Below are 21936 nucleotides of genomic sequence, written 5' to 3' on the forward strand. Positions count from 1 at the left end.
CCCCTCCCTCTCCATCCCTCCAGGACCTACCCCCACCCCTCCCTCTCCACCCCTCCAGGACCTACCCCCACCCCTCCCTCTGCACCCCTCCAGGACCTACCCCCACCCCTCCCTCTGCACCCACCCCAGGACCAACGCCCACCTCTCCCTCTCCACCCACCCCAGGACCTACCCCTACCCCTCCCTCTCCATCCCCACCAGGATCTGCCCCCCACGTTCTCTCCCTTCCCCTGCGCCTTTGTCTCAGTCCCCCTTTGTCTGCGTCTCTCCCCCCCGCACATACACACTCCCCGCCCCTCGCCTTTGTGAGCCGCCGCCCTCCCTCCTCCGCAGCCCCCCCCACCCCCCCCGCAATCGCTCGCAGGCTGGCGCGGAGGGGGCAGCGAGCTGCAGAGCCGCGGCTTCCCCATCAGGCCGGCCGGCGGCAGAAGCATGGGGCCGGGGAGATGAGAGCCGGGGGGAGCCGGGGGGCAGCGCCGCCGCAGCGCACCGCGAGCCCCATGAAGGGAACTGCGGGGCGATGGGGCAGGTCCTGGGGTTCGCCCACTGCAGTACGTAGCGGGCGGGGCGGGGCGCGGGGCTCGGGCCCGGGCGGGGGGGGAGGAACCAGAGTCAGGCCGGGGGATCGGGCCCGCGGGGGGGAGGATCGGGACAGGGAGGTGGGATGGGGCCTGAGCGGGGGGCGACCAGGGGCAGGCTGGGCAGGCTGGGGGAGCGGGCCCCGAGCCGGGAGGGTGGATCGGGACTGGGTGGGGGCATCGGCCCGGCCCGGCGGGCGGGACCAGGGTCAGGCTGGAGGATCGGGCCCGGGCGGGGCGGGAGGGGGGCGTGGGGAGGATCGGGCCCGGGCGTGGAGGGATCTTGTCCAGTGCCCCCGTGCGCCCCCCCCCCGCCCGGCCTAGCGGCTCCAGCTGCGGTGCTCGCGGGGTCCCCGGACGGAGCCGGGCCGCTGGGGACCCGACGCGGGGGAATCTCTCTCCGGCTCCGCGGGCAGCTGCTCTGCGCCCCGGGGCCTGGCCGTGGCCCGGGCGCGGCGGCAGGCGGCTTCCCGGGGGCTGCAGGGCCCCTGGGCGGGGCGCGTCGCGGGCTCCGGGCCGGTTCAGCACCTGGGCTGGGCGGAGGGCGGCAGCCGAGGGCCTGGGGCGGAGTCTGGCCCCTGCGGCAGCTGGTGCCCCCAGGGGCGCTGCTCCATCCGCATCCCCAGGCTGGGGCCGCTCCCCGCCGTTGCTCTGGGGGGTCGGGGGGGCAGTGCTGAAATCCGATGGCGGGGCCGGTGGGTGACCCAGCCACCCCGCACTCCGGCCCAGGACGCAGGGCCGGGGGCGGTCGGGGCTCCGCGGGAGCTGGGGGGACTCCCAGGCCTGAGGCTGCTAAGGATCAAGCCGCAGGGTACAAGAGGTGCTGGCAGGAATGATTATTGTTTATTAGGTGTATTAGGGTACCATCCATGAGCCCCAGCCATGGGGCAGGCCCCCATTGTGTCAGGTGCTGTACATTTGTATTGCTATTGGGTGTGTTACTGTAGCAGCTGGGAACTCCAGCCATGGGGCAGGCCCCCATTGTGTCAGGTGCTGTACATTTGTATTGCTATTAGGTGTATTACGGTAGTGCCTAGGGACCCCCCCCAGCCATGGGGAAGGCCCCATTGTGCCAGGTGCTGTACATTTTACAGCTATTAGGTGTGTTATGGTAGGGCCTAAGACCTTACAGCCATGGGGCAGGCCCCATTGTGCCAGGCCCTGCACACACACAGAGCTAAACGTCCCTGTCGGGAATTTACTACTGAGACTTTCTGAAGGGAAATTCACTTTCTGCAACATTGAACATTTCTCAGGAAAATTTCAGTTTTGCTCTAAAATTTCCCTTTTCTGTCAGAAAATCGTTCCCAGCCCCCAGGCTTCTCTGGCCCTGGGTGGCCGAGACATCATGTGCTCTGTTCTGGGCAGCTCCCTAGATGCGCCTCGGGGAGCCGACCTCATTCCTGCTTCAGGAACATGCAGGAGGGGTTTGGTCCCAGTCACAGATTAAAAACAAAGTTCCAAAAACTCTTTAAGTATTTGGTAAAACAGGAATTTCATTTCCCTGCCATTATTCACCGGGACTCGATGGGCGGAGTGGTCAGGGCTAACTCCATTCCTGCAGTTTGCACTAGGGGGGCGCTGTGCTATAGGCACAGGCAGGGCTGACCCATTCCCGCAATCACACTAGGGGGCGCTGTGCTGTGGGGCACATTTGCAGGCAGGGCTGACCCCAGGCACCAGCGTTACTGGCTGTTCCCCAAGTGAGAGGCTGGCCAGTGCCCTGGGGTCGGGGCTCAGCCCTTTGCGGAAGAGCCTGGGGAACTGGAAGGTGAATGAGTCAGGGCCTTAACATCAGTGATTCAAAGGACAACAATCTCCCACCAGCAGCACAGCGCCCCCTGCTGAGCCCTGCCCCTGACCACAGGGCTGAGCCCTGCCTCGATCACACAGTGCCCCCTGCTGAGCCCTGACCTCACGGCACCCCCTGCTGAGCCCGGCCTCGATCACACAGCGCCCCCTGCTGAGCCTTGCCCCTGACCACAGGGCTGAGCCCTGCCTCGATCACACAGCGCCCCCTGCTGAGCCCTGCCCCTGACCACAGGGCTGAGCCCTGCCTCGATCACACAGTGCCCCCTGCTGAGCCCTGACCTCACGGCACCCCCTGCTGAGCCCGGCCTCGATCACACAGCGCCCCCTGCTGAGCCCTGCCCCTGACCACAGGGCTGAGCCCTGCCTCGATCACACAGCGCCCCCTGCTGAGCCCTGCCCCTGACCACAGGGCTGAGCCCTGCCTCGATCACACAGCGCCCCCTGCTGAGCCCCGTCCTGACCGCATGGCACCCCCTACTGAGCCTTGCCCCTGACCACAGGGCTGAGCCCTGCCTCGATCGCACAGCACCCCCTGCTGAGCCCCGCCCTGACCGCATGGTGCCCCCTACTGAGCCTTGCCCCTGACCACAGGGCTGAGCCCTGCCTCGATCGCACAGCGCCCCCTGCTGAGCCCCGCCCTGACCGCATGGCACCCCCTACTGAGCCCTGCCCCTGGCTGCACGGTGCCCCCCTCCTGAGCCCTGCCCTGACCGCACAGCGCCCCCTCCCGAACCCTGCAGCACAGTGCCCCTCCCTTCACCCCCGGCCCTTTCCTCTCAGCAGCTGGGCTTTGCCTTAAGCCCCCCTGTCCTGACCAGACCTGCCAGGAAACCGGACAGTTTGGGGCAGGAGGAGGCTCCTTCACCTGCCAGGGCCCTGGCACCGGCCCAGCTCCTGCATTAACCCCCTGGCCTCAACATGGCGGGGCTCTGAGCAGCCGTGGGGAGGGGATGAGGTCAGTTCCCGGAACAGACTGTGGTGGGAGGTGGCAGCACCTGCCCGACCGTCTGTGGGGAGAGACCCGCCTCAGCCAGTGGGGCTCGCACGTGGTGCCCCCTGTTGGGCAGCCTGAAATAGGCCCCCTGGGTCTGGCTAGGGCAGGGGTGGGCAAACTATGGCCCGGGGGCCGGATCCGGCCCACCGGGGCTTTGGATCTGACCCGCGGGATTGCCAGCCCCGTGGCGCAGCGGGGGTAAGGCAGGTTCCCTGCCTGCCCTGGCCCCATACTGCTGCTGGAAGTGGCCGGCACCATGTCCCTGCGGCCCCTGGGGGAGAAGGGGGCAGATGGCTCCGTGTGCGGCCCTTGCCTCCAGGCACTGCCCCCCGCAGCTCCCATTGGCCAGGAACAGGGAACCGTGGCCAATGGGAACCGTGGCCAGTGGGTACCCACAGGGGAGGGCAGTGCGCAGAGCCCTCTGCCCCCCGCTCACCCAGGGGCCGCAGGGACATGGTGCTGGCCACTTCCTGGAGCGGCGCAGGGCCAGGGCAGGAAGGGAGCCCGCCTTAGCCCCGCTGCATGCTGCTGCCATCCTGGAGCCACTCCAGGTAAGTGGCGCCAGGCCAGAGGCTGCACCCCGAACCCCTCCTGCACCCCGCACCCCAACTCCCTGCCCTAAGCTCCCTGCCAGCACGCCAACCCCCTGGCGCACCCTGAACCCCTCCTGCACCCTGTACCCCAACCCCCTGCCCTGAGCCCCCTTGTAGCCCTCACACCCCTCCTGCACCCCAATCCCCTGCCCTGAGCCCCCTGCCGCACCCCTCCTGAACCCTGCACCCCAACTCCCTGCCCTGAGACCCTTCCTGCATACCGCACCTCCTCCCACACCCCACACTCCCTCCCGCACCCCAACTCCCTGCCCCAGCCCTACATTCTTGGCCCTGCATGCAATTTCCCCATCCAGATGTGGCCCTCCAACCAAGAAGTTTGCCCCAAGGGGCTGCCCCAAGAGTCAGTGTCCCAATAGGGGGGTTGCAGGGTAAAGCCATCCCAAGGACCCCAGCTCAGATCAGCCTGTCTCTGAGTCTCCCCAGCAAACTGCCCCTGCATATATTGGGGGGCAGTTAGAGCAAGGGGGGTGGTGATGGTTGGGAGGGGCTGGGGGAAGGAAGGGGAACAGAGTGGGAGACAGCATGTGGGGGAAAGATGCAGCTTGGGTGCTGGAGAGATCCCCTGGGTCTTTGCATACAGGTACTTATATCCTGCAGCTGAATGGGGCATTCTCCCCTGGGGTTAGTGAGGACGCTGGTCAGCAGGGCCGGGAATAGGAGAGAGTTTGTTGCAATGGATGTTCTAGTCGGCACCTGCCCACAGCCTGGGCATCGGGTGAGGCAGTGGGTTAGATTGCGCTGCTTGGAATCACTGCTCAGGGTTTGGTCTGGTAGTAAAAGATGCAAAATGGTTGAGCCCCCAGGAATGCTCAGTGCCTGGCAGGGAGTGGGTTGAGGTGCTCAGTAGAGGGTGCTCTCCCCTGGCAGTCAGTGCTGGCCCCGATGCGCCAGTGTGGCGCTAGGGGGCGCTGGGCTGCAGGGAGTGGGGTGGAGGGGTTGGGGGCTCAGGGGTGTGTGGACTCATTGCTGGTCTGGGGCTTTGGAGTAGACTGACCCTCGTGCCTCCCTCTGTCTCTTGCAGAAGAATCTCCTTCTACTGTCTCCACCACACCTGACTCTACAGACGGTGAGTCTCTGCCCCCCATGCCCTGTCCCCAGAGCTCCCAGCACAGGGGGCGGAGCCCCTCACAGTCCCATCCCTGATGGGGTTTGGATCCCCCACAGCCTGGAGGATGGGGGGCAGATCCCCTCCCAGCCTGGTCCCCCATGAGGGTTGGGGGGTTGGATCCCCCATGGCCCAGTCCCCATTGGGAGGTTGACGGTGTGTGTGGGGCAGATCCCCTCACAGCCCCGGTCCCTGGTGGGGTTTGGAGGGTTGGATCCCCCATGGCCTGGTCCCCATCGGGGGGATGACGGGGTGTCACGGACTCACAGGTCCTGCCCACTCCTGGCCCCGTATGGTCCCCTTCAGTGTGACAGCCCTTCTCGGGGATCCACTCTGTCTGGGGGGTTAAGCCCCTCCGCCTCCTGGAACCGCACCTCTCTGATCCTTAGCACACCTGTCTCTCGGTGTGGGCCCCCTCAGGGAGTCCACTCGCTCAGGACCCCTGGGACTCCCACGCCCAGAGGGAATAATGCCACCCTGATCTCTAGACCGGAGCGACTCTCAGCCAGTGTAAAACAGGAGTGTTTATTGAGCGTCTGAACCCAGCACAGGAAACTCTCAGGGCCTCAGGCCTGGCCTCCCTCAGCCCAGCACATCCAAGTCTCCCCTGCATCCAGGTGGGCTCTGCCTGCTCCCTCTCTCCAGTCCCGAGACCCCCACCCCCCCACCTCCCCTTTCCAGCTGGGCATCTGATAGCACCTGCCCACAAGCCCCACCTCTGTCCATTCTCTTCTATCCAGGTAAACAGGGTTGCTTGGGCCTCCTCTCCTCTCAGCCAGTCCTTTGCTGGAACCAGCTGGTCAGGACACCAGGGTCCTCTCTCCGCAGCCCATTGTTCTCCCACTGCCCAGACCCGCCTGTGACTCCCGAGCTGGGCGTCCTGGTCACCAGTCGCTGGGGTCTCCATTCTCCAGGCCATTGGCCGGGGTCCCAAGTTCCCTCGTGGGTTCTCTGTACCAACAAACTCCTTCTCCCATCACCTCGTTAAACCAGTAACACCCAGGGAAACTGAGTCCCACCCCCTTCTGCGTGCAAACCATTGGAAAAAAACAAGAAAAAAACAAGAAAACCCCCCACTTCATCACAGGGGGGCAGAGCCCCTCACAGCCTGGTCCCTGGTGGGGTTTGGGGGGTTGGATCCCCCACAGTCCAGTCCCCCATCGGAGGCTGGGGGGGGGCAGAGCCCCTCATAGCCCGGTCCCTGGTGAGGTTTGGGGGGTTGGATCCCCCACAGTCCGGTCTTCATCAGGGAGTTGTGGGGGGAGGGGGCGGGGCAGATCCCCCACAGTCCAGTCCCTGGCAGGGGTCTGAGGTTCCTTTTCCCTCCTTGCCCGGCCTCTCTGCCCCAGTAACCCCCGCGCCTCCCCGGCAGGCGGCAATGACGAGTCGGATTTCCCGGAGCTGCAGACGGCGCGGGAGTTCTCCGAGGACGAGGACGAGGAGACGTCCCTGGACTGGGGGACCCCGAGGGAGCTGACCTTCTCCTACATCACCTTCGCGGGTGGCCCCGACGCCATCCCCCCCAGCGAGCCTGGCCCCCGGGGGCGACGGGACTCCCTGGCCCGCCGGATGAGGGGCCCCCTGCCCCGCCCCGAGACCTGCGAGACCTTGGTGCCCGCGCTGGGCGACAGCCTGGAGAACATCCCCAGCCTGTGCCAGTCGCCCGAGGGCGAGCAGGGGCTGCTGGCCGGGCAGTGCCAGGGGCTGGAACCCTTCTCGGCCTGGGATGCCCCGCTGAGCTACGCGGATGAGCCCAGCTCCCTGGGGTGGGAAGAGCCACAAGTCATGCCAGGCAGGGGTGGGCCCTGCCCCCGCCCTTTTGGGGCAGCAGAGCAGCCGGGAGCCCTCGCCGCACACTCAGGTAGGAACCATGGGAGAGGGGCTCTGTTGGGGGGGGGGGGCTCTGTTGGGGGGGAAGGGAAGGGAGGTGGCAGATGGGGGGATGGAGGAGGGGCTCTGTTGGGGGGAAGGGAGGTGGCAGATGGGGCGATGGAAGAGGGGTTCTGCAGGGGGAAGGAAAGGGAGGTGGTGGCTGGGGGGATGGAGGAGGGGCTCTGTTGGGGGGGAAGGGAAGGGAGGTGGCTGGGGGGATGGAGGAGGGGCTCTGTTGGGGGGAAGGGAAGGGAGGTGGCGGCTGGGGGGATGGAGGAGGGGCTCTGTTGGGGGGGAAGGGAAGGGAGGTGGCAGATGGGGGGATGGAGGAGGGGCTCTGTTGGGGGGGAAGGGAAGGGAGGTGGCGGCTGGGGGATGGAGGAGGGGCTCTGTTGGGGGGGAAGGGAAGGGAGGTGGCAGATGGGGGGATGGAGGAGGGGCTCTGTTGGGGGGGAAGGGAAGGGAGGTGGCGGCTGGGGGATGGAGGAGGGGCTCTGTTGGGGGGGAAGGGAAGGGAGGTGGCAGATGGGGGGATGGAGGAGGGGCTCTGTTGGGGGGGAAGGGAAGGGAGGTGGCAGATGGGGGGATGGAGGAGGGGCTCTGGTGGGGGGGAAGGGAAGGGAGGTGGCAGATGGGGCGATGGAGGAGGGGCTCTGGCGGGGGGAAGGGAAGGGAGGTGGCAGATGGGGGGATGGAAGAGGGGCTCTGTTGGCGGGGGGAAGGGAAGGGAGGTGGCAGATGGGGGGATGGAGGAGGGGCTCTGTTGGGGGGGAAGGGAAGGGAGGTGGCAGATGGGGGGATGGAGGAGGGGCTCTGTTGGGGGGGAAGGGAAGGGAGGTGGCAGATGGGGGGATGGAGGAGGGGCTCTGGTGGGGGGGAAGGGAAGGGAGGTGGCAGATGGGGCGATGGAGGAGGGGCTCTGGCGGGGGGAAGGGAAGGGAGGTGGCAGATGGGGGGATGGAAGAGGGGCTCTGTTGGCGGGGGGAAGGGAAGGGAGGTGGCAGATGGGGGGATGGAGGAGGGGCTCTGTTGGGGGGGAAGGGAAGGGAGGTGGCTGATGGGGGGATGGAGGAGGGGCTCTGTTGGGGGGGAAGGGAAGGGAGGTGGCGGCTGGGGGGATGGAGGAGGGGCTCTGTTGGGGGGGAAGGGAAGGGAGGTGGCGGCTGGGGGGATGGAGCAGGGGCTCTGGTGGGGGGGGAGGGAAGGGAGGTGGCAGATGGGGGGATGGAGCAGGGGCTCTGTTGGGGGGGAAGGGAAGGGAGGTGGCGGCTGGGGGGATGGAGCAGGGGCTCTGGTGGGGGGCTGGAGCAGGCTGTGTTGCTGGAGGGGACCACCGCCGGGCTCGTGGGGTGTCAGGCAGGCGATGACCCTGGCAATGACCCTTCACCCCCCTGCCTGTGGCAGAGGCTGCTCCGGAGACAGCACCAGGGGACCGCCCGGGGCCCAAAGCCCTAATGCCATGTCCTGCAGGGGGCACCCCCGGGCTCGCTTACGCCGAGGGCAGCCAGCCCCCCGCCCAGACCTCAACCGCCCCCAGCCCAGGGGAAGAGGAGCTGGAGCCAGAGGAGGAGGGGGAGCCGGCAGCTATGGAACCAATCACAGAACAGCAGCTGGATGGGCTGGACCAATCCGGGAGCACTCTGGGCGTATACATGATAGGTGAGCAGCCAATGAAGACGCAGAAGCTGGGAGCTGGGTGGGGGGGCAAGGGACAGGTGAATAACAGGGCTGTGGCCGAATCTCGCAGCACTGGAGTTCCAGGCAGGGCACTGCTCTGGGGAAGCTCACCGCACTGGTGTTCTGGATGGGGCATTGCCGTGGGGAACTCGCAGCACTGGAGTCCCCAGCTGGGTGCTGGCAGGGCTGCCTCAGCTCCCGCCCCCAAGAGCTCCTCCCAGCTTGTGGGCTGGTGCCAGAGCAGGATCCCAGGGCAGGCGAGTCAGCGGGTAAACATAGCCCCGGTGCTGACAGCAGCACGTCCCGGAGCAGTAGAGGAGAGACTGGGGCTGGCACATGCCTCCCAGAGAATGCCACAGCTGGAAGGGGGACGCTCCAGCCTCCTGCAGGGCCAGGCTGGGCTGGGGCTCAGGGGCTGGTTTTACAGGGAGTCTTGCCCAGTGCTGTAATGCAGCCAGCTCTGGGGTGGGGCGCAGGGGCTGGTTTTACAGGGAGTCTTGCGCAGTGCTGTAATGCAGCCAGCTCTGGGGTGGGGCGCAGGGGCTGGTTATACAGGGATCCCTCGCCCAGTGCTGTAATGCAGCCAGCTCTGGGGTGGGGCGCAGGGGCTGGTTATACAGGGATCCCTCGCCCAGTGCTGCAATGCAGCCAGCTCTGGGGTGGGGCGCAGGGGCTGGTTATACAGGGATCCCTCGCCCAGTGCTGTAATGCAGCCACCTCTGGGGTGAGGCGCAGGGGCTGGTTATACAGGGATCCCTCGCCCAGTGCTGTAATGCAGCCACCTCTGGGGTGGGGTGCAGGGGCTGCTACACAGCTGTGCAGCACTGAAGAACAGGGTGTATCCGACTGACCCTGCAGGGGAAAGGGGGTTCCAGTTAGCAGAATCCTTCTCAGCTGGAGTCAGCTCGGCATTCTGTGGTTCACACTGATCTGTCCACAGAAGAGCACGGAATAGAACCCAGGAGTCCTGATTTCCCCCGTTTCACCCTTGGACCCCACTCCCTTCCCAGAGCTGGGGACAGAACCGAGGAGTCCTGGCTCCCAGCCCCCCCGCTCTGATCACTGCACCCCACTGCCCTATAGATCCAGGGGCAGAACCCAGGAGTTCTGGCTCCTAGTCCTGTGCTTTAGGCACTGGACCGTCCTGCCCCCCCGCTATTACCTGCCCCCCCCACCGCTGCCCATCGGCACCATCCCTCCCATCATTGGTGTGGCCGAGCCCCCGTGCAGGACAGGAAGGGGGATGGGGTGATGGGAGATGGCAGCTGGCATTCGTTGGCTATAAATAGCCCCCGGGCTCCCCCCTTGTGCAGCCCTGCAGCCCCCAGCCCCCACCCGGAGACGGTGTGCCGAGGCGACGGGACCCTCGCACCGTGCTGCAGGGAAAGGACTCGCGATGGGTAGCGCAGGTTAGACATGCCCCATCGGGGGGGGGGGGGGAATCACAGGGCTGAGGATGGCTGGGGGCATTGGGGGGCTGGGCTCAGACAGGGACTGGGGCTGGGTCATTCTTGGGGGCCAGGGAGTGGCTGGGGGGACGTTGCGGGCAGGGCTGGGCTGGGCTGGGAGAGCAGGGCAGATGGAAGCTCTGTGGGGATCGGGATCAAAGCTGGGGGTCATAGTGATTGCTGGGGGGGCCCCAATCCTCAAGGTTGTGACCACCCCACCCCAGTCAATGCCTGTGAGCAACATGCCCCCAGCCTGGCATTTGGGCCTGTCAGTTACTAGGTGGGGGAGGGGGAGCGGCACCATCCCGACAGCTGCAGGCCGGCAGCTAAACTTAGCCACGAGTCGTCCACAAAGGGGTGACCTCCCCCAACCCCCTGGGAAGCAAGGCCCCCCCACTACCATGTAAAAGGGCAGGGCTGGGGTGGCACTTAGCAGGATGGGCGATGGGGGTGGGAACAGGGTGTCCCCAGCTCCTGGGCATCTCGTGTTACAGAGAGAGGCATCTGCCTGGGGAGGAAAAAGGGCACTGGGAACATACATGGAGTGGGCACTGATGTGGCATGGGCACAGGAGGGGAGTGGGCACTGGCAGGGTGTGGGAGGGGAGTGAGTACTGGCACGGGAGGGGAGTGGGCACTGGTGGGGCAGTATATGGCACGCCCTGAGGGGTGGAAGCTGGCACATGCAGCCTTTCAGGGAGTCAGGCGTTACCCCTGTACACGCAGGGCCAGTGGCCGGGGTACTCTCATGCCTTGGTGTGATGAAGCGGGACTGTTCTTAATGTTTCCTCTGAATATTGTGGGTGTGCCTCAGTTTCCCCTAGGCAGTTCTTAAGTCTCTAGGTGGTGGGATGAGGGTGTATGATCATTGCAGAGCCCTAGAGGGCCGGTGTGTGCAGGGGTCTGGACACAGAGAATGGCCGACACCCTGTTTCCTGGCAACTGATGGTCTGGCCCTTCCCCCCTGGAAGGTGAGAGCTAAAGGGTTGGAGAACAAAGGAATCAGGTGCCCTCCTGGCCCGGGAAAGGGACAAAGCCCAGAGGAGGAGGGGTTGGAGGGAGTTTCAGTTTGGGGCTGGCTGGAGACATGGAGTGAAGGGCAGACGGGGTTGTCTGGCTCACTGCCCCCCAAAATGGACCCAGCTGAGGGTCCTGTTCTCTGCACCTACAAGCTCTGTGTTAGACCATGTTCCTGTCATCTAATAAACCTTCTGTTTTACTGGCTGGCTGAGAGTCACCTCTGACTGCGAAGTTGGGGTGCAGGACCCTCTGGTTTCCCCAGGAGCCCGCCTGGGCGGACTCGCTGGGGGAAGCGCACGGAGGGGCAGAGGAGGCTGAATGCTCCGAGGTCAGACCCAGGAAGGTAGATGTTGTGTGAGCTGTGTGTCCTGCAGAGAGGCTGCTCCCAGAAAGGAGACTTCCCCAGAGTCCTGCCTGGCTTCATAGGGAGCAGTTCCAGAGCATCGCCCAGGGACTCAGTGACACTTGGACATTGTGTGGGGCGCGGCTGAGCATGAGGAGGGTCTGGGCACTGGCTGTCTAGGAGCGCTGAGATGGCCCTTCTGGGGCATTGGCACTGTGGAGTGCCGAGCTATGGGCACTGCAGGGGGCACTGAGGTGTGGGTCCTGCAGGGGGAGCTGAGATGGGGGCACTGCAGGGGCACTGGCTCTGTTGGAGTGGGGGTGGGGGAGTCTCCTGTATCTGGCCCCAGGGGGTCCTGGTTTCAGAGTTGGTGTGAGATGCCTGGCCCACTGTTAGGGGTTTTCCTTTCACCCTCTCCTCTGGTTGTCACGCAGACAGCAAGCAGCAAAAGACCAGAAGTCCGAGGCGCAGACAATGCGATGTTTATTGGGGTTAGTTTCCAAGCAAGCATATTCCGAAGCCCTTCACACCACTCGGGCTTATCTCTATATATGCCGATAGAGTCTGTTCCCCAGTGTCCCCTTCCTGGCTCCCACGCCGCAGAGCCTTCCCTGTGTCCCTGTTCCCATTCCCCCCCCCCCCCCCTTAGCAAACACGATTCCAATTTCCCATCCACTCCCTGTTTGACCCGTTTATATAGTAATAGTCTCAGCTATTCCTTAACCAATCATTTTACTGAAATTTAACTAGCCAATCCTAAAATATTGTAACATAATTCTCTAACCAGTTATATCCCACTACCCTCATTAACTTACACCTAGCAAAATTAATTATACAACAGACAGAAACAATTAGAGAACCAGACAGATTAACAATAGAAAAGTGGGGGCCATAAAGATAAAACAATACAGAAATGAGGGTTTCACAACCACTGATAAGTGATTGCTTGCCAGACAGGATGCTGTCAAACTAAGTTTTCTTCAACCATCTTAAGATCTTTTTCTTTATCTGGTGGTGATGGGCACTATCAGGACAGGATCTGGTTTGGGATGTGACTGTTCGTGTCCCAACTTCTGGCTGCCCCTGGTGCTTAGCCAAAGGCCTTAGCCTAAGAACAAGGCCTCAGACTATCCTAGTGAGACAAGACCCGTACACAAGCGGACTGTGATTTTGATTCTTTGTTTTAAACCTCGATAACTAACTAAGTGATAAAAACACACCTAAGTTCTATATTCGAAGGGAGTCTCCTGTCGCTGGCCCGGGGGGTGGGGGTGGGTGTCCTGGTTTCAGAGCTGCTGTGGGATGCCTGGCCCAGTTTCAGACCCCCTGTGCGACGGGAGCCCAGAGCAGATGGTGCCTTGACTCTCCATGCCCCCTTATTCCTTTTCCCCAAGTATCCTGTAGCCTGGCCCGTGGGGAGGACTGGGCTGGGCATTGGACCTGGGCTAAGCAGCAGCTACCAGGGTCTGTCACCCCCTCCCCCCAGTCTGTGCCCGCAGCCCTCCCTCGCTCAGAGTGCCTGCCCCAGGGCTGTGCCCACCAGAGCAGAGCCCAGACCCCTATGGGGGCCTCGGCCCATCCCCAGATCCCTGACCCTTTGGCTGTTCCCAGTGGAGCGCCCGAGGCCCCAGGCCTGCTGCAGAGCCCGGCCCCAAGGATGCCCCCCAGGCCCCGCCAGAGACCCAGACCCAGCCTCCTGGACTCGGCCCTGCTGCTGTGGGTCCTCCCCCCAGCACCCCTGCAGGGACCAGGTGTGGCTGAGGGCCCCTCCTGGCGCGGCACTGCTGGGGGGAACCTCAGCAACCGTCCAGGCCTGGGTCTGGCTGGCTGGGCCCTGCTGGCAGCTCGTGCCCTGGCCTGGCGCTGCAATATCCAGGGGGCGGGGGACTGATGGGGGCACAGGCTGGAGGGTTTGTGCCCAGGAGCTGGGCACTCACTGCATGGGGCTCTTCATTGTTCTGACCCAGCATGAGATGCAGTGTTGGGCCAGGGACCCAAGCTTGGGGAGGGGGCTCAAGAGGGGGGACTGAGCCGGGTGTCCCCAGGTCAGGGAGGAAGGGTTCCCTGAAGGGCCAGGCCGGGGGAGGGGGTCCCAAGGGACTGAGAGGGACGTCCCCAAGTGGGCGGGGGTCCCTGAGGAGCCAGACAGAGGGAGAGGGTCCTGAGGGATGGAGCCAGTGTCCCCAAGTGGAGAGCGCTCCTGAGGGGCCAGGCGGGGGGAGGGGGTCCCGAGGGACTGAGCGGGAGATCCCCCAGTGGGCAGGGGGTCCCTGAGGGGCCACGCAGGGGGCGGGGGTCCTGAGAGACTGAGCGGGACGTCCCCAAGTGGGCGGGGGTCCCTGAGGAGCCAGACAGAGGGAGAGGGTCCTGAGGGATGGAGCCAGTGTCCCCAACTGGAGAGCGCTCCTGAGGGGCCAGGCGAGGGGAGGGGGTCCCGAGGGACTGAGCGGGAGATCCCCAAGTGGGCAGGGAGTTCCTGAGAGCCGAGGGGGGGGAGGGTCCTGAGGGACTGAGCGGGACGTTCCCAAGGGGGCAGGGTGTCCCTGAGGGGCCAGGCGGGGGGTGGGGGTCCTGAGGGACTGAGCGGGACGTCCCCAGGTGGGCAGGGGGTCCCTGAGGGGCCAGGCAGAGGGAGGGGTCCTGAGGGACGGGGACAGGGTCCCCAGGGGAAGCCCCAGGCCATGGACACATCTGGCTCCAGGGCCCCCCGTCACGCCCCGCTAACGCTCTCCCCCTCAGTGGCGGACCTGGTGCACTGGCGGGACACCCGCACCTCGGCGCTCGTCTTCACCGGCATCATGGTGACTCTGCTGAGCCTGCTCCACTTCAGCATCGTCAGCGTGGGCTCCTACGGCGCCCTGGCCGTGCTGGGCATCACCCTCACGCTGCGGCTGAGCCGCAAGGGGCTGCAGGTCCTGCACCGCTCCGACGGCGCCAACCCCTTCCAGTGAGTGTGAGCCCCCCGGGGCCCAGCCAGGGAGTGTGACCTTCCCCCGGGGCCCCGCCAGGGACTGTGACCCCCCTGGACCTTCTGTGCGACCCCCCCCGGGGCCCCGCCAGGGAGTGCGACCCTCCCCTGGGGCTCTGCCAGGGACTGTGGCCCCCCAACCCTCTGCCAGGGAATGTGACCTTCCCCTGGGGCCCCGCCAGGGAGTGCGACCCCCCCCCGGAGCCCTGCCAGGGACTGTGACCCCCGACTCTCTGCCAGGGAGTGTGACTTTCCCCCGGGGCCCCGCCAGGGACTGTGACCCCCCCGGACCTTCTGTGCGACCCCCGCCAAGGGCCCCGCCAGGGAGTGCGACCCTCCCCTGGGGCCCTGCCAGGGACTGTGACCCCCCGACCCTCTCCCAGGGAATGTGACCTTCCCCTGGGGCCCCGCCAGGGAATGCAACCCCCCGGGGCCCCACCAGGGAGTGCGACCCCCCCAGAGCCCTGCCAGGGACTGTGACCCCCGACTCTCTGCCAGGGAGTGTGACCCCCCCTCAGGCCCTGCCAGGGAGTGTGTCCTTCCCCCGGGTCCCTGCCAGGGAGTGTGACCCCCCCGACCCTCTGCCAGGGAGCGCGACCCCCAAAGACTCCAACCACACACCCTCCGCCCTTTCAGTGAGTACCCCCATCCCGACATCCTCCTTCCAGAGAGTCCCCCTGGTCCCCCAGCACACCATTGGCCAGCCCCCCGATCCTCTCCCCTTCAACTGAATGATCCCCCACAACCCCGCACCCTCCCAGCCAGAGATTAACCCTCAGAGCCTCCCCTCTCTGGTGGGTCTAACCCCCGCCCCCAGACTCCCACTTTAGTGGGTACCGCCAACACCCCGTCCACATGAGTACCCCCTCCCCTTCCAGTGAATTCCTCCCTCAGCAGCCACCTGACTATGCCAGCCCCGGCCTCTCCCAGCAGGGGGCACTGTGGGGAGCGTGGTGGGGCGCTGGCTGTGTGGGGAGCCCCCAGGTATGCCAGCCCCGGCCTCTCCCAGCAGGGGGCACTGTGGGGAGTGTGGTGGGGCGCTGGCTGTGTGGGGAGCCCCCAGGTATGCCAGCCCCGGCCTCTCCCAGCAGGGGGCACTGTGGGGAGTGTGGCGGGGCGCTGGCTGTATGGGGAGCTTCCAGCTACACCATCCCTGGCCTCTCCCAGAAGATGCTATGGGGTGGGTGCTTGGCTGGGATCCCTCCCACTCGCTAACCCCCCACTCCCCCATGTGTGCAGGGCTCAGCTGGACGCTGACCTGCCGCTGTCCCAGGAGCAGCTGGAGCGCCTCACCGCGCGGCTCAGCCGGGACATCCTGGCGGCCGCACACACCCTGCGACGCCTCTTCCTGGTGGAGGATCTGGTGGACTCGATCAAGGTGGGTGTTGCCCCCCCGCGGCAGGGTCACCCCAGCTCCCTGTCCCTGCTGGTGTAGGGGGGATTGGGCCCCCTGTGAGCATCCTGGAGCGGGGATGGGAGAAGTGTTGACCTCTGTTTACCCCCCCTTCCCATGGGACTTGGGGCACAGTGGGGGAAGGTTTTTTGCCTTCTCCCCTTGGATTTATCTAGCCCCCCATTATATGCTCTCCTTGGCCATTAGGGAGTCATGGGTGGGGGGCTGGTACCTACCTCTGTGTCTGGCAGGAGGGAGCAGGAACTGGGGGGGGGTAGTCAGCAATGTGGGACTCCTTTCCATGGGGGTGGGGGTCAGTGATTAGCAAGGGGTGGTGGGGAGCAGGTGAAGGGCTTCCCGTGCCTGCTGGAGGGGGATACCCACTCTGCAGAGTTTTTGGGGGTTCCGGGAGAGCCAGAGCCTGAGGCTGGGGACATGGCCCAGCAATGCCCAGGCCGTTTGGCCAGTCAGGAGGCGGCCAGGTGATGGCCACGCCAGGTGGGTGGGACCGGTGGGGAGGCGGCCAGGTGATGGCCACGCCAGTTGGGCGAGGGAGGTGGCCCGGTGATGGCCAGGCCACTTGGCTGGGGCTGGTGCAGGGCGGGCGCCAGGCCAGGGCACTGGGAAGACGCAGGCACAGCCCGAGCCCCAGGGGGTCACACACTCACAGCCGGCCTTGAAGCACCAGAACTGACCCCCATGGCTTCGCACGCAGGGATCAGACCTCCAGCTGTCCTCCCCTGAGCTGGAAGGCGCTGGGGCTGCTCCTGCTCCGGCACTCAGGCCCAGCGCAGAGTCAGCTGAGGCCGGTCTTTCCCCACTCCTCCCCGGGCTCTGACCCTGCCTGCGTGACAGATTTCAGTTATCAATTTGCCTGAGGCATCAGGTGATTAGGCTGAGGCTGCAGGGTTGTTAGGGGAGGAGATGATGGAGTACACCAAGGGTTTAAGTTTTAAAGTTTATTGATAAAATAATAAAATAACAGCGGAGAGCACTGGGGGGTTCCCCACGTCACTCAGAGGAAGGAAGGAAGCGTTAGTGCCCCAAGCCCTAACCCACTTTCATACCTACACCCGTACTACCCAAGGCTGGCCACGCTGGGGTGTAATGTAAGAAGAAGAAGGGGAGGGGTGGACGGGTTGTTTAGGATTTGCTGTTGATCTCCGATTTGCCTCAGCTCTTGGGAGGGTTTTTAAGACCCTGGGGTTTTTTGGGGTTTTTTTTTTTTTGGGACCTTTGGTTTTTAAGCTCTGTGTGCCAGTTTAAACCGGCCTTTTGAGGCTTTCTTGGTTTCCCCAAAACACATTGGCTTCAGGGTCGTGAGACTGTTATGTTCCCAGTTGCTGAGCTTTGCATTTTTACTAGCTTTGCACCCCCTTTTTAGGACTGTTTGGTTCAGTTATTTTTCTTTTACAGGCTTTTGGCTGTTTAGCAGCAGGGAGCTTGTTTGTGTGTGCATTGGCCTTGAGCGGCAGTTTTGCCCCTTATTTTCAAGCCTAGCTGAATCGTTGAGTTAACCTGTTCCTGTCTTTCTCCCTCCCTCTTCGGCCTTTTGCAACCTGCAAAGGAATTTTCCACTCCACACTTACACCTTTAACTCTTCCCAGAATGCTTTGTGATGCCTGCAACAGCATTAGCAACATACAGTGCTGATCTGTCTCCCCAGGGGATCCCCTGAGGGAGGGGGCCATTGGGTTGTGACACCTGGTACCCTGCAGCAAGCTGTGCGGTGTTCTGGATTCCAGCGCTGGCCTGTCTGCGCACAGCCCTCCCCTGCCCCTGCTGTCGGGCAGCGACCCTCGCGCGCCTGCAGCACCTGGGGCCCTGGGACTCTGAGAGTTGGATTTAGGGTTGTCAATTTTCTAATCTCACAAAATGGAACACCCTTGCCCCGCCCCCTGCCTGGAGGCCCCGCCTTTTCTCCAAGGCCACACCCCCTGCCCACTCCATCCCCCCTCCCTCCATTGCTTGCTCTCACTTTCACTGGGCTGGGACAGGGGGTTGAGGCTGGGGTGTGGGCTCCGGCTGGGGTGCAGGCTTTGGGGTGGGGCCAGGAATGAGGGGTTTGGGGCATTTAGGAGGGGGCTCTGGGCTGGGTCCAGGAGTTGGGGTTGGGAAGATGTGAGGGGTCTGACTAGGGGTGTGGGCTCTGGGGTGGGGCTGCGGATGAGGGATTTGGGGTGAGGGGGGCCAAGGGATTTGGAGTGCAGGAGGGGGCTGTGGGTTGAGGCAGGAGGTTGGGGTGTGGGAAGGGGTGAGAGCTCTGGGTTGGGGGTGCGGGCTGGGGGATTGGGCTGAGGATGAGGGGTTTGGGGTACAAGAGGGGGTATGGGCTCTGGGCTCAGGGTGTGGGGTCTCGGCTGGGGCTGGGGATGAGGGGTTTGGGGTGCAGGAGGGAGCTTCGGGTTTGGGTGGGAGCTCAGGGCTGGGGCAGGGGGTTGGGGCATGGGCTTACCTCGGGCGGCTCCCAGTCAGCGGCGCAGTGGGGCTAAGGCAGGCTCCCTGCCTGTCCTCTCTTTGCGCTGTGCCCCAGAACCGGCCAGCATGTCCGGCTTCTAGGCAGGGGGGTCAGGAGATTCTGCGCGCTGCTCTCGCCCGCAGGTACCGCCCCAAACCCCAGCACCCATTGGCCACGGTTCTTGGCCAGTGGGAGTGCAGAGCCGGTGATCAGGGCAGGGGCAGCCAGCGGAGTAGGGCTAGCCTGCCTTAGCCTTGCAGTACCGTCACCCGGACTTTTAACGGCTGGTCGGCGGTGCTGACCGGAGCCACCAGGCTCCCTTTTCGACCTGGTATTCCGGGCGAAAACCTGCTACTGGCATCCCTGGCAGGGAGCGGGCACGCGGGGCCAGGTGGGGCTGCCGGCTTGGACGGATGCGCTCAGGACAGAGTGGGTCGCAGCTGGACGCTGGTCTCTGTGGGTCTCAGGCGTCAGGCCAAGAGCCATGGCCATGAACCCACAAGACTAGCAGGGAACTGCTCCCTCTCCCCAGCCCTGCTGTGCACCTGCCAGCTTCCCTGGGCAGGAAGCCCTGGCTGCTCAGCGACCCCTGCTGGAGGCTGGGAGCAGGGACCCGCATGAGTCTCTGCTGAGCAGAACCAGCCCGGCTCCTTCCCCCCACGTGGGGCTGCTGCTCCCTGGCAGGCTGGGGCAGGCTGCAGCCCCTGGACGGGCGGGGGGAAGGGAGGCCTGCCCCACTCTCACTGTGCTCTCTCCTGCTTGCAGTTCGCCTTCCTGTTCTACATCCTCACCTACGTGGGAGCCGTGTTCAACGGGCTGACGCTGCTCATCCTGGGTAAGGGCAGACGGGGGTGAAGGGTGGTCGGGGAGGGGGTGTGTGCGGGGCAGGACCACCGTGTAGGCAGCAGGTGGGTAGTGCTGGCTGTGGGGGCCTCCCCCAGCAGGGGATGCTGGGAGCGGCAGGGGGTGTGTGTTTCTGACCTGCCCCTTTCTGCCCCCAGGTGTGATAAGTGCATTTACTTTCCCCCTGCTCTACCGACAGCACCAGGTGAGTGGTCGGGGGGTGGCTCAGGGCCACGTGCGCCATCGGGAGGGGCTAGCCTGACCAGCGCACCCCAGCTCACGGGCTGCTGCTGGCAGTTCTGCAGCCCCAGGAGCCGTCTGGCTCTGCACCCGCCCCAGGGCAGGAGAGACACAACACCCCCTAGGGGGGAAAGGCCCCAAGTCCCACTCCCCACCTTCTGAGCTAGGGAGTCCCCCGCCCTAGGGCCGGCTGGGATCCAGCGCCCCCTAGATGGGAAAGGCCCCATGTCCCATTCCCTGCCCCCCTGAGCTAGCTATTCCCCCACCCTGGGGCTGGATGGGAGATGGCGCCCCCTAGAGGGGGCAGGCCCCGTGTCCCATTCATAGAATCGTAGAATAGCAGGGTTGGAAGAGACCTCAGGAGGTTCGAGTCCAACCCCCTGCTCAAAGCAGGACCAATCCCCCAACATTCCCTGGAGCTCTCACCTTTGTTCAGGGATCCCCGGAGGCGTCGGGGGCACCCCAGGCAGTGAGTCCTGGCTCTCCAGGGGCCCCATAGTTCTGCGATGGTCTCTGGTGGGGGCTGTTGCCCAGACCCCCCCCCCAGCCCCCGTTTACCTCTCACTTCATCTGTTCCAGGCACAGATCGACCAGTACGTTGGGCTGGTGAGGAACCAGCTGAGTAACCTCAGAGCCAAGTAAGGGCCCCCTGCACCCCTTGTGTCTAGGGTGACCAGACAGCAAGTGTGAAAAATCAGGATGGGGGTGGGGGGGTAATAGGAGCCTATATAAGAAAAACACCCCAAAATCGGGACTGTCCCTATAAAATCGGGACAGCTGGTCACCCTACCCGTGTCTGCCATGGAGGGAGGGGACGAGCTCCTGGCTCTGCGAGGAACCACACAGGGGCCACAGCTCATTGTCTCCCAGGCAGCTGTAGTGACCCCACAACACAGCCCAGAGATGACACCCCCTGCAGTGCGGCAACCCCCCGCCGAGCCCCCAGCCCTGCTCCCCGCAGCACAGCGCCCCCTGCTGAGCTCCCTGCAGCACAGTGTCACCTGCCGAGCCCCCAGCCCCTTGCCCTTGCACTACAGCACTCCTTGATGAGCTCCCTGCCCCACTGCTGGGGTATTGGGGTCAGCACTGAAGGCAGGGGGAGAGGGCCTGCAGCACGGTGTCCCCACGGTATTTCCCTGCGGGGCTGCTGGGTTGAACGCCCTGCAGTGACTCCTTTGCCCTGCCCGTCCAGCCCTGCCCAGCCCAGGTGTCCTGCGGGATGTGAGCATGCTCCCCTCTAGGGGCTGGCCCGGGGGGCTGAGTGCCAGGGGGTCAGACCTGGGGAGACAGGGCTGGAGCATGGGTAACCCAGTGACTCTGTGCCCGTCTTGCCATGCGTGGGTGCCGAGGAGGCGGGGGAGGGGCTCCAGCCCAGGCCAGGGGGTATTAAACCGCCGTGGTGATGTTTCTCTTTCTCCCCTTTAGGATTCAGGCCAAGCTTCCAAGTGCCAAAGCGAAGCCAGAATGAGCGACTGCCCCAGCCCGACTCACAGCAATGATGCCCCTGCCCCCCCCCCCGCTGCTCCCCCCGGACCCTTTCCTCGCCGGTTACACCTCCCGCCTCAGGGAAAGGGACTGAGGCCCCTCTCCTGGTCAGGAACCTGCCTACACTTCAGCCCCTGCGCTGCCCCCCTGGCCCTGTGTGTTGTGGGGCTGGGGCAGGAGGCAGCTCCCTGGACATTCAGGGCTCCGGAGGTGGTGGGGGTGACTGAGAGGGGCCCCTGTGATTCGGCCACCACCCTGGGCTGTAGCACCGGGTGCAGCCTGCCCTAACAAGAGGCCCCTGCATGCCACCCACTGCCTTAGGCCGAGTGGCACGGCGTTCTGGGCCCTGCCTGCTTCCTGCCTCCAAGCCGCAGCCCCAGCATGAGCCCGGCAGGGCCTGGCCCTGCGGGGTGGGGGTGGGGAAGGGGCAGGCCCCTGGCTCCTCAGGGCTGGAGGGGTCTGGTTTCCCCGGGGGGCAGGGGGGCTTGGACCTAAGTGAATTCAGGGTCTGTGATTGGTTGGGAGCCCAGGGGCTAGCAGCCTGTTGTGTCCGAGCCCCAACCCCCCCCCCCGGCGCCTCTCCACACTGTTTTTAGTCCGGTGGACCCTTCTTGGACTTGGCCTGGGGCCACCCCCTGGTGCCGTGGGGCAGGCGCAGCCCTGGCGCCCGCAAAGCTCCACTCAGATTTACACTTTAATAAAAACGCTGGTGGAAAAATCCGCTGGGCAGGGTCCTTCACTGCGGCCCCAACTGGGCACAGGGGGTGGGAATGGCTCCCAGCCACCAGCAGGGGGAGCTCCCGAGGCTGGGAGAGTAGGTGGCGGGGGTCACAGCAGGGGCCCTCCCACCCTGTAATCGCTGCCCACCCAGCCCCTGAGCAGTCAGGGAAGGGAGGGGGATGCTCAGCTTGGGCACTGGTCCAGAAGCAAGACACAGGTGGGGGAGGGGGGCTGCATGGAGCCCATCCCACACTGTCTGGGCAGCGGCTGCCCCTGGGGTGCCCCCCTAGACGTGATCCCTTAACCCAGCACAGAGCTGAGCAGAGCGAGGGGAGGGGGGAACTGGCAGGAGGGGAGGGGGGGCCAG

General features: G+C 64.8%; 1 protein-coding gene across 2 annotated transcripts; it reads left to right on the forward strand.

Annotated features, from left to right (window-relative positions):
* Positions 1-344: 344 nt before the first annotated feature.
* Positions 345-21567, forward strand: RTN2 (reticulon 2). 2 transcript variants are annotated; one of them, XM_048834374.2, is made up of 10 exons: positions 345-551; positions 5020-5064; positions 6476-6964; positions 8380-8634; positions 14202-14409; positions 15670-15808; positions 19047-19116; positions 19283-19329; positions 19944-20002; positions 20790-21567. In XM_048834374.2, exons 1-10 carry the CDS (start codon positions 521-523, stop codon positions 20830-20832), a joined length of 1386 nt encoding a protein of 461 aa, XP_048690331.1. In that variant the 5' UTR covers positions 345-520; the 3' UTR covers positions 20833-21567. The 2 variants fall into 2 exon arrangements, with proteins under 2 accessions (XP_048690331.1, XP_048690330.1); XM_048834373.2 differs by having other exon boundaries at positions 347-551; positions 6453-6964.
* Positions 21568-21936: the final 369 nt, after the last annotated feature.

The sequence above is a fragment of the Caretta caretta genome, chromosome 23 (genome assembly GCF_965140235.1).
Source record: "Caretta caretta isolate rCarCar2 chromosome 23, rCarCar1.hap1, whole genome shotgun sequence".
NCBI classification, from domain to species: Eukaryota; Metazoa; Chordata; order Testudines; family Cheloniidae; genus Caretta; species Caretta caretta.

Excerpts from the sequence above, each read along its gene's own strand:
- RTN2 (XM_048834374.2), top strand. The coding sequence starts at position 521 with ATGGGGCAGGTCCTGGGGTTCGCCCACTGCA. Across the intron at positions 19,330-19,943 it reads TGCTCTACCGACAGCACCAG|GCACAGATCGACCAGTACGT; the intron begins GTGAGTGGTCGG and ends CATCTGTTCCAG. Across the intron at positions 20,003-20,789 it reads CTGAGTAACCTCAGAGCCAA|GATTCAGGCCAAGCTTCCAA; the intron begins GTAAGGGCCCCC and ends TCTCCCCTTTAG.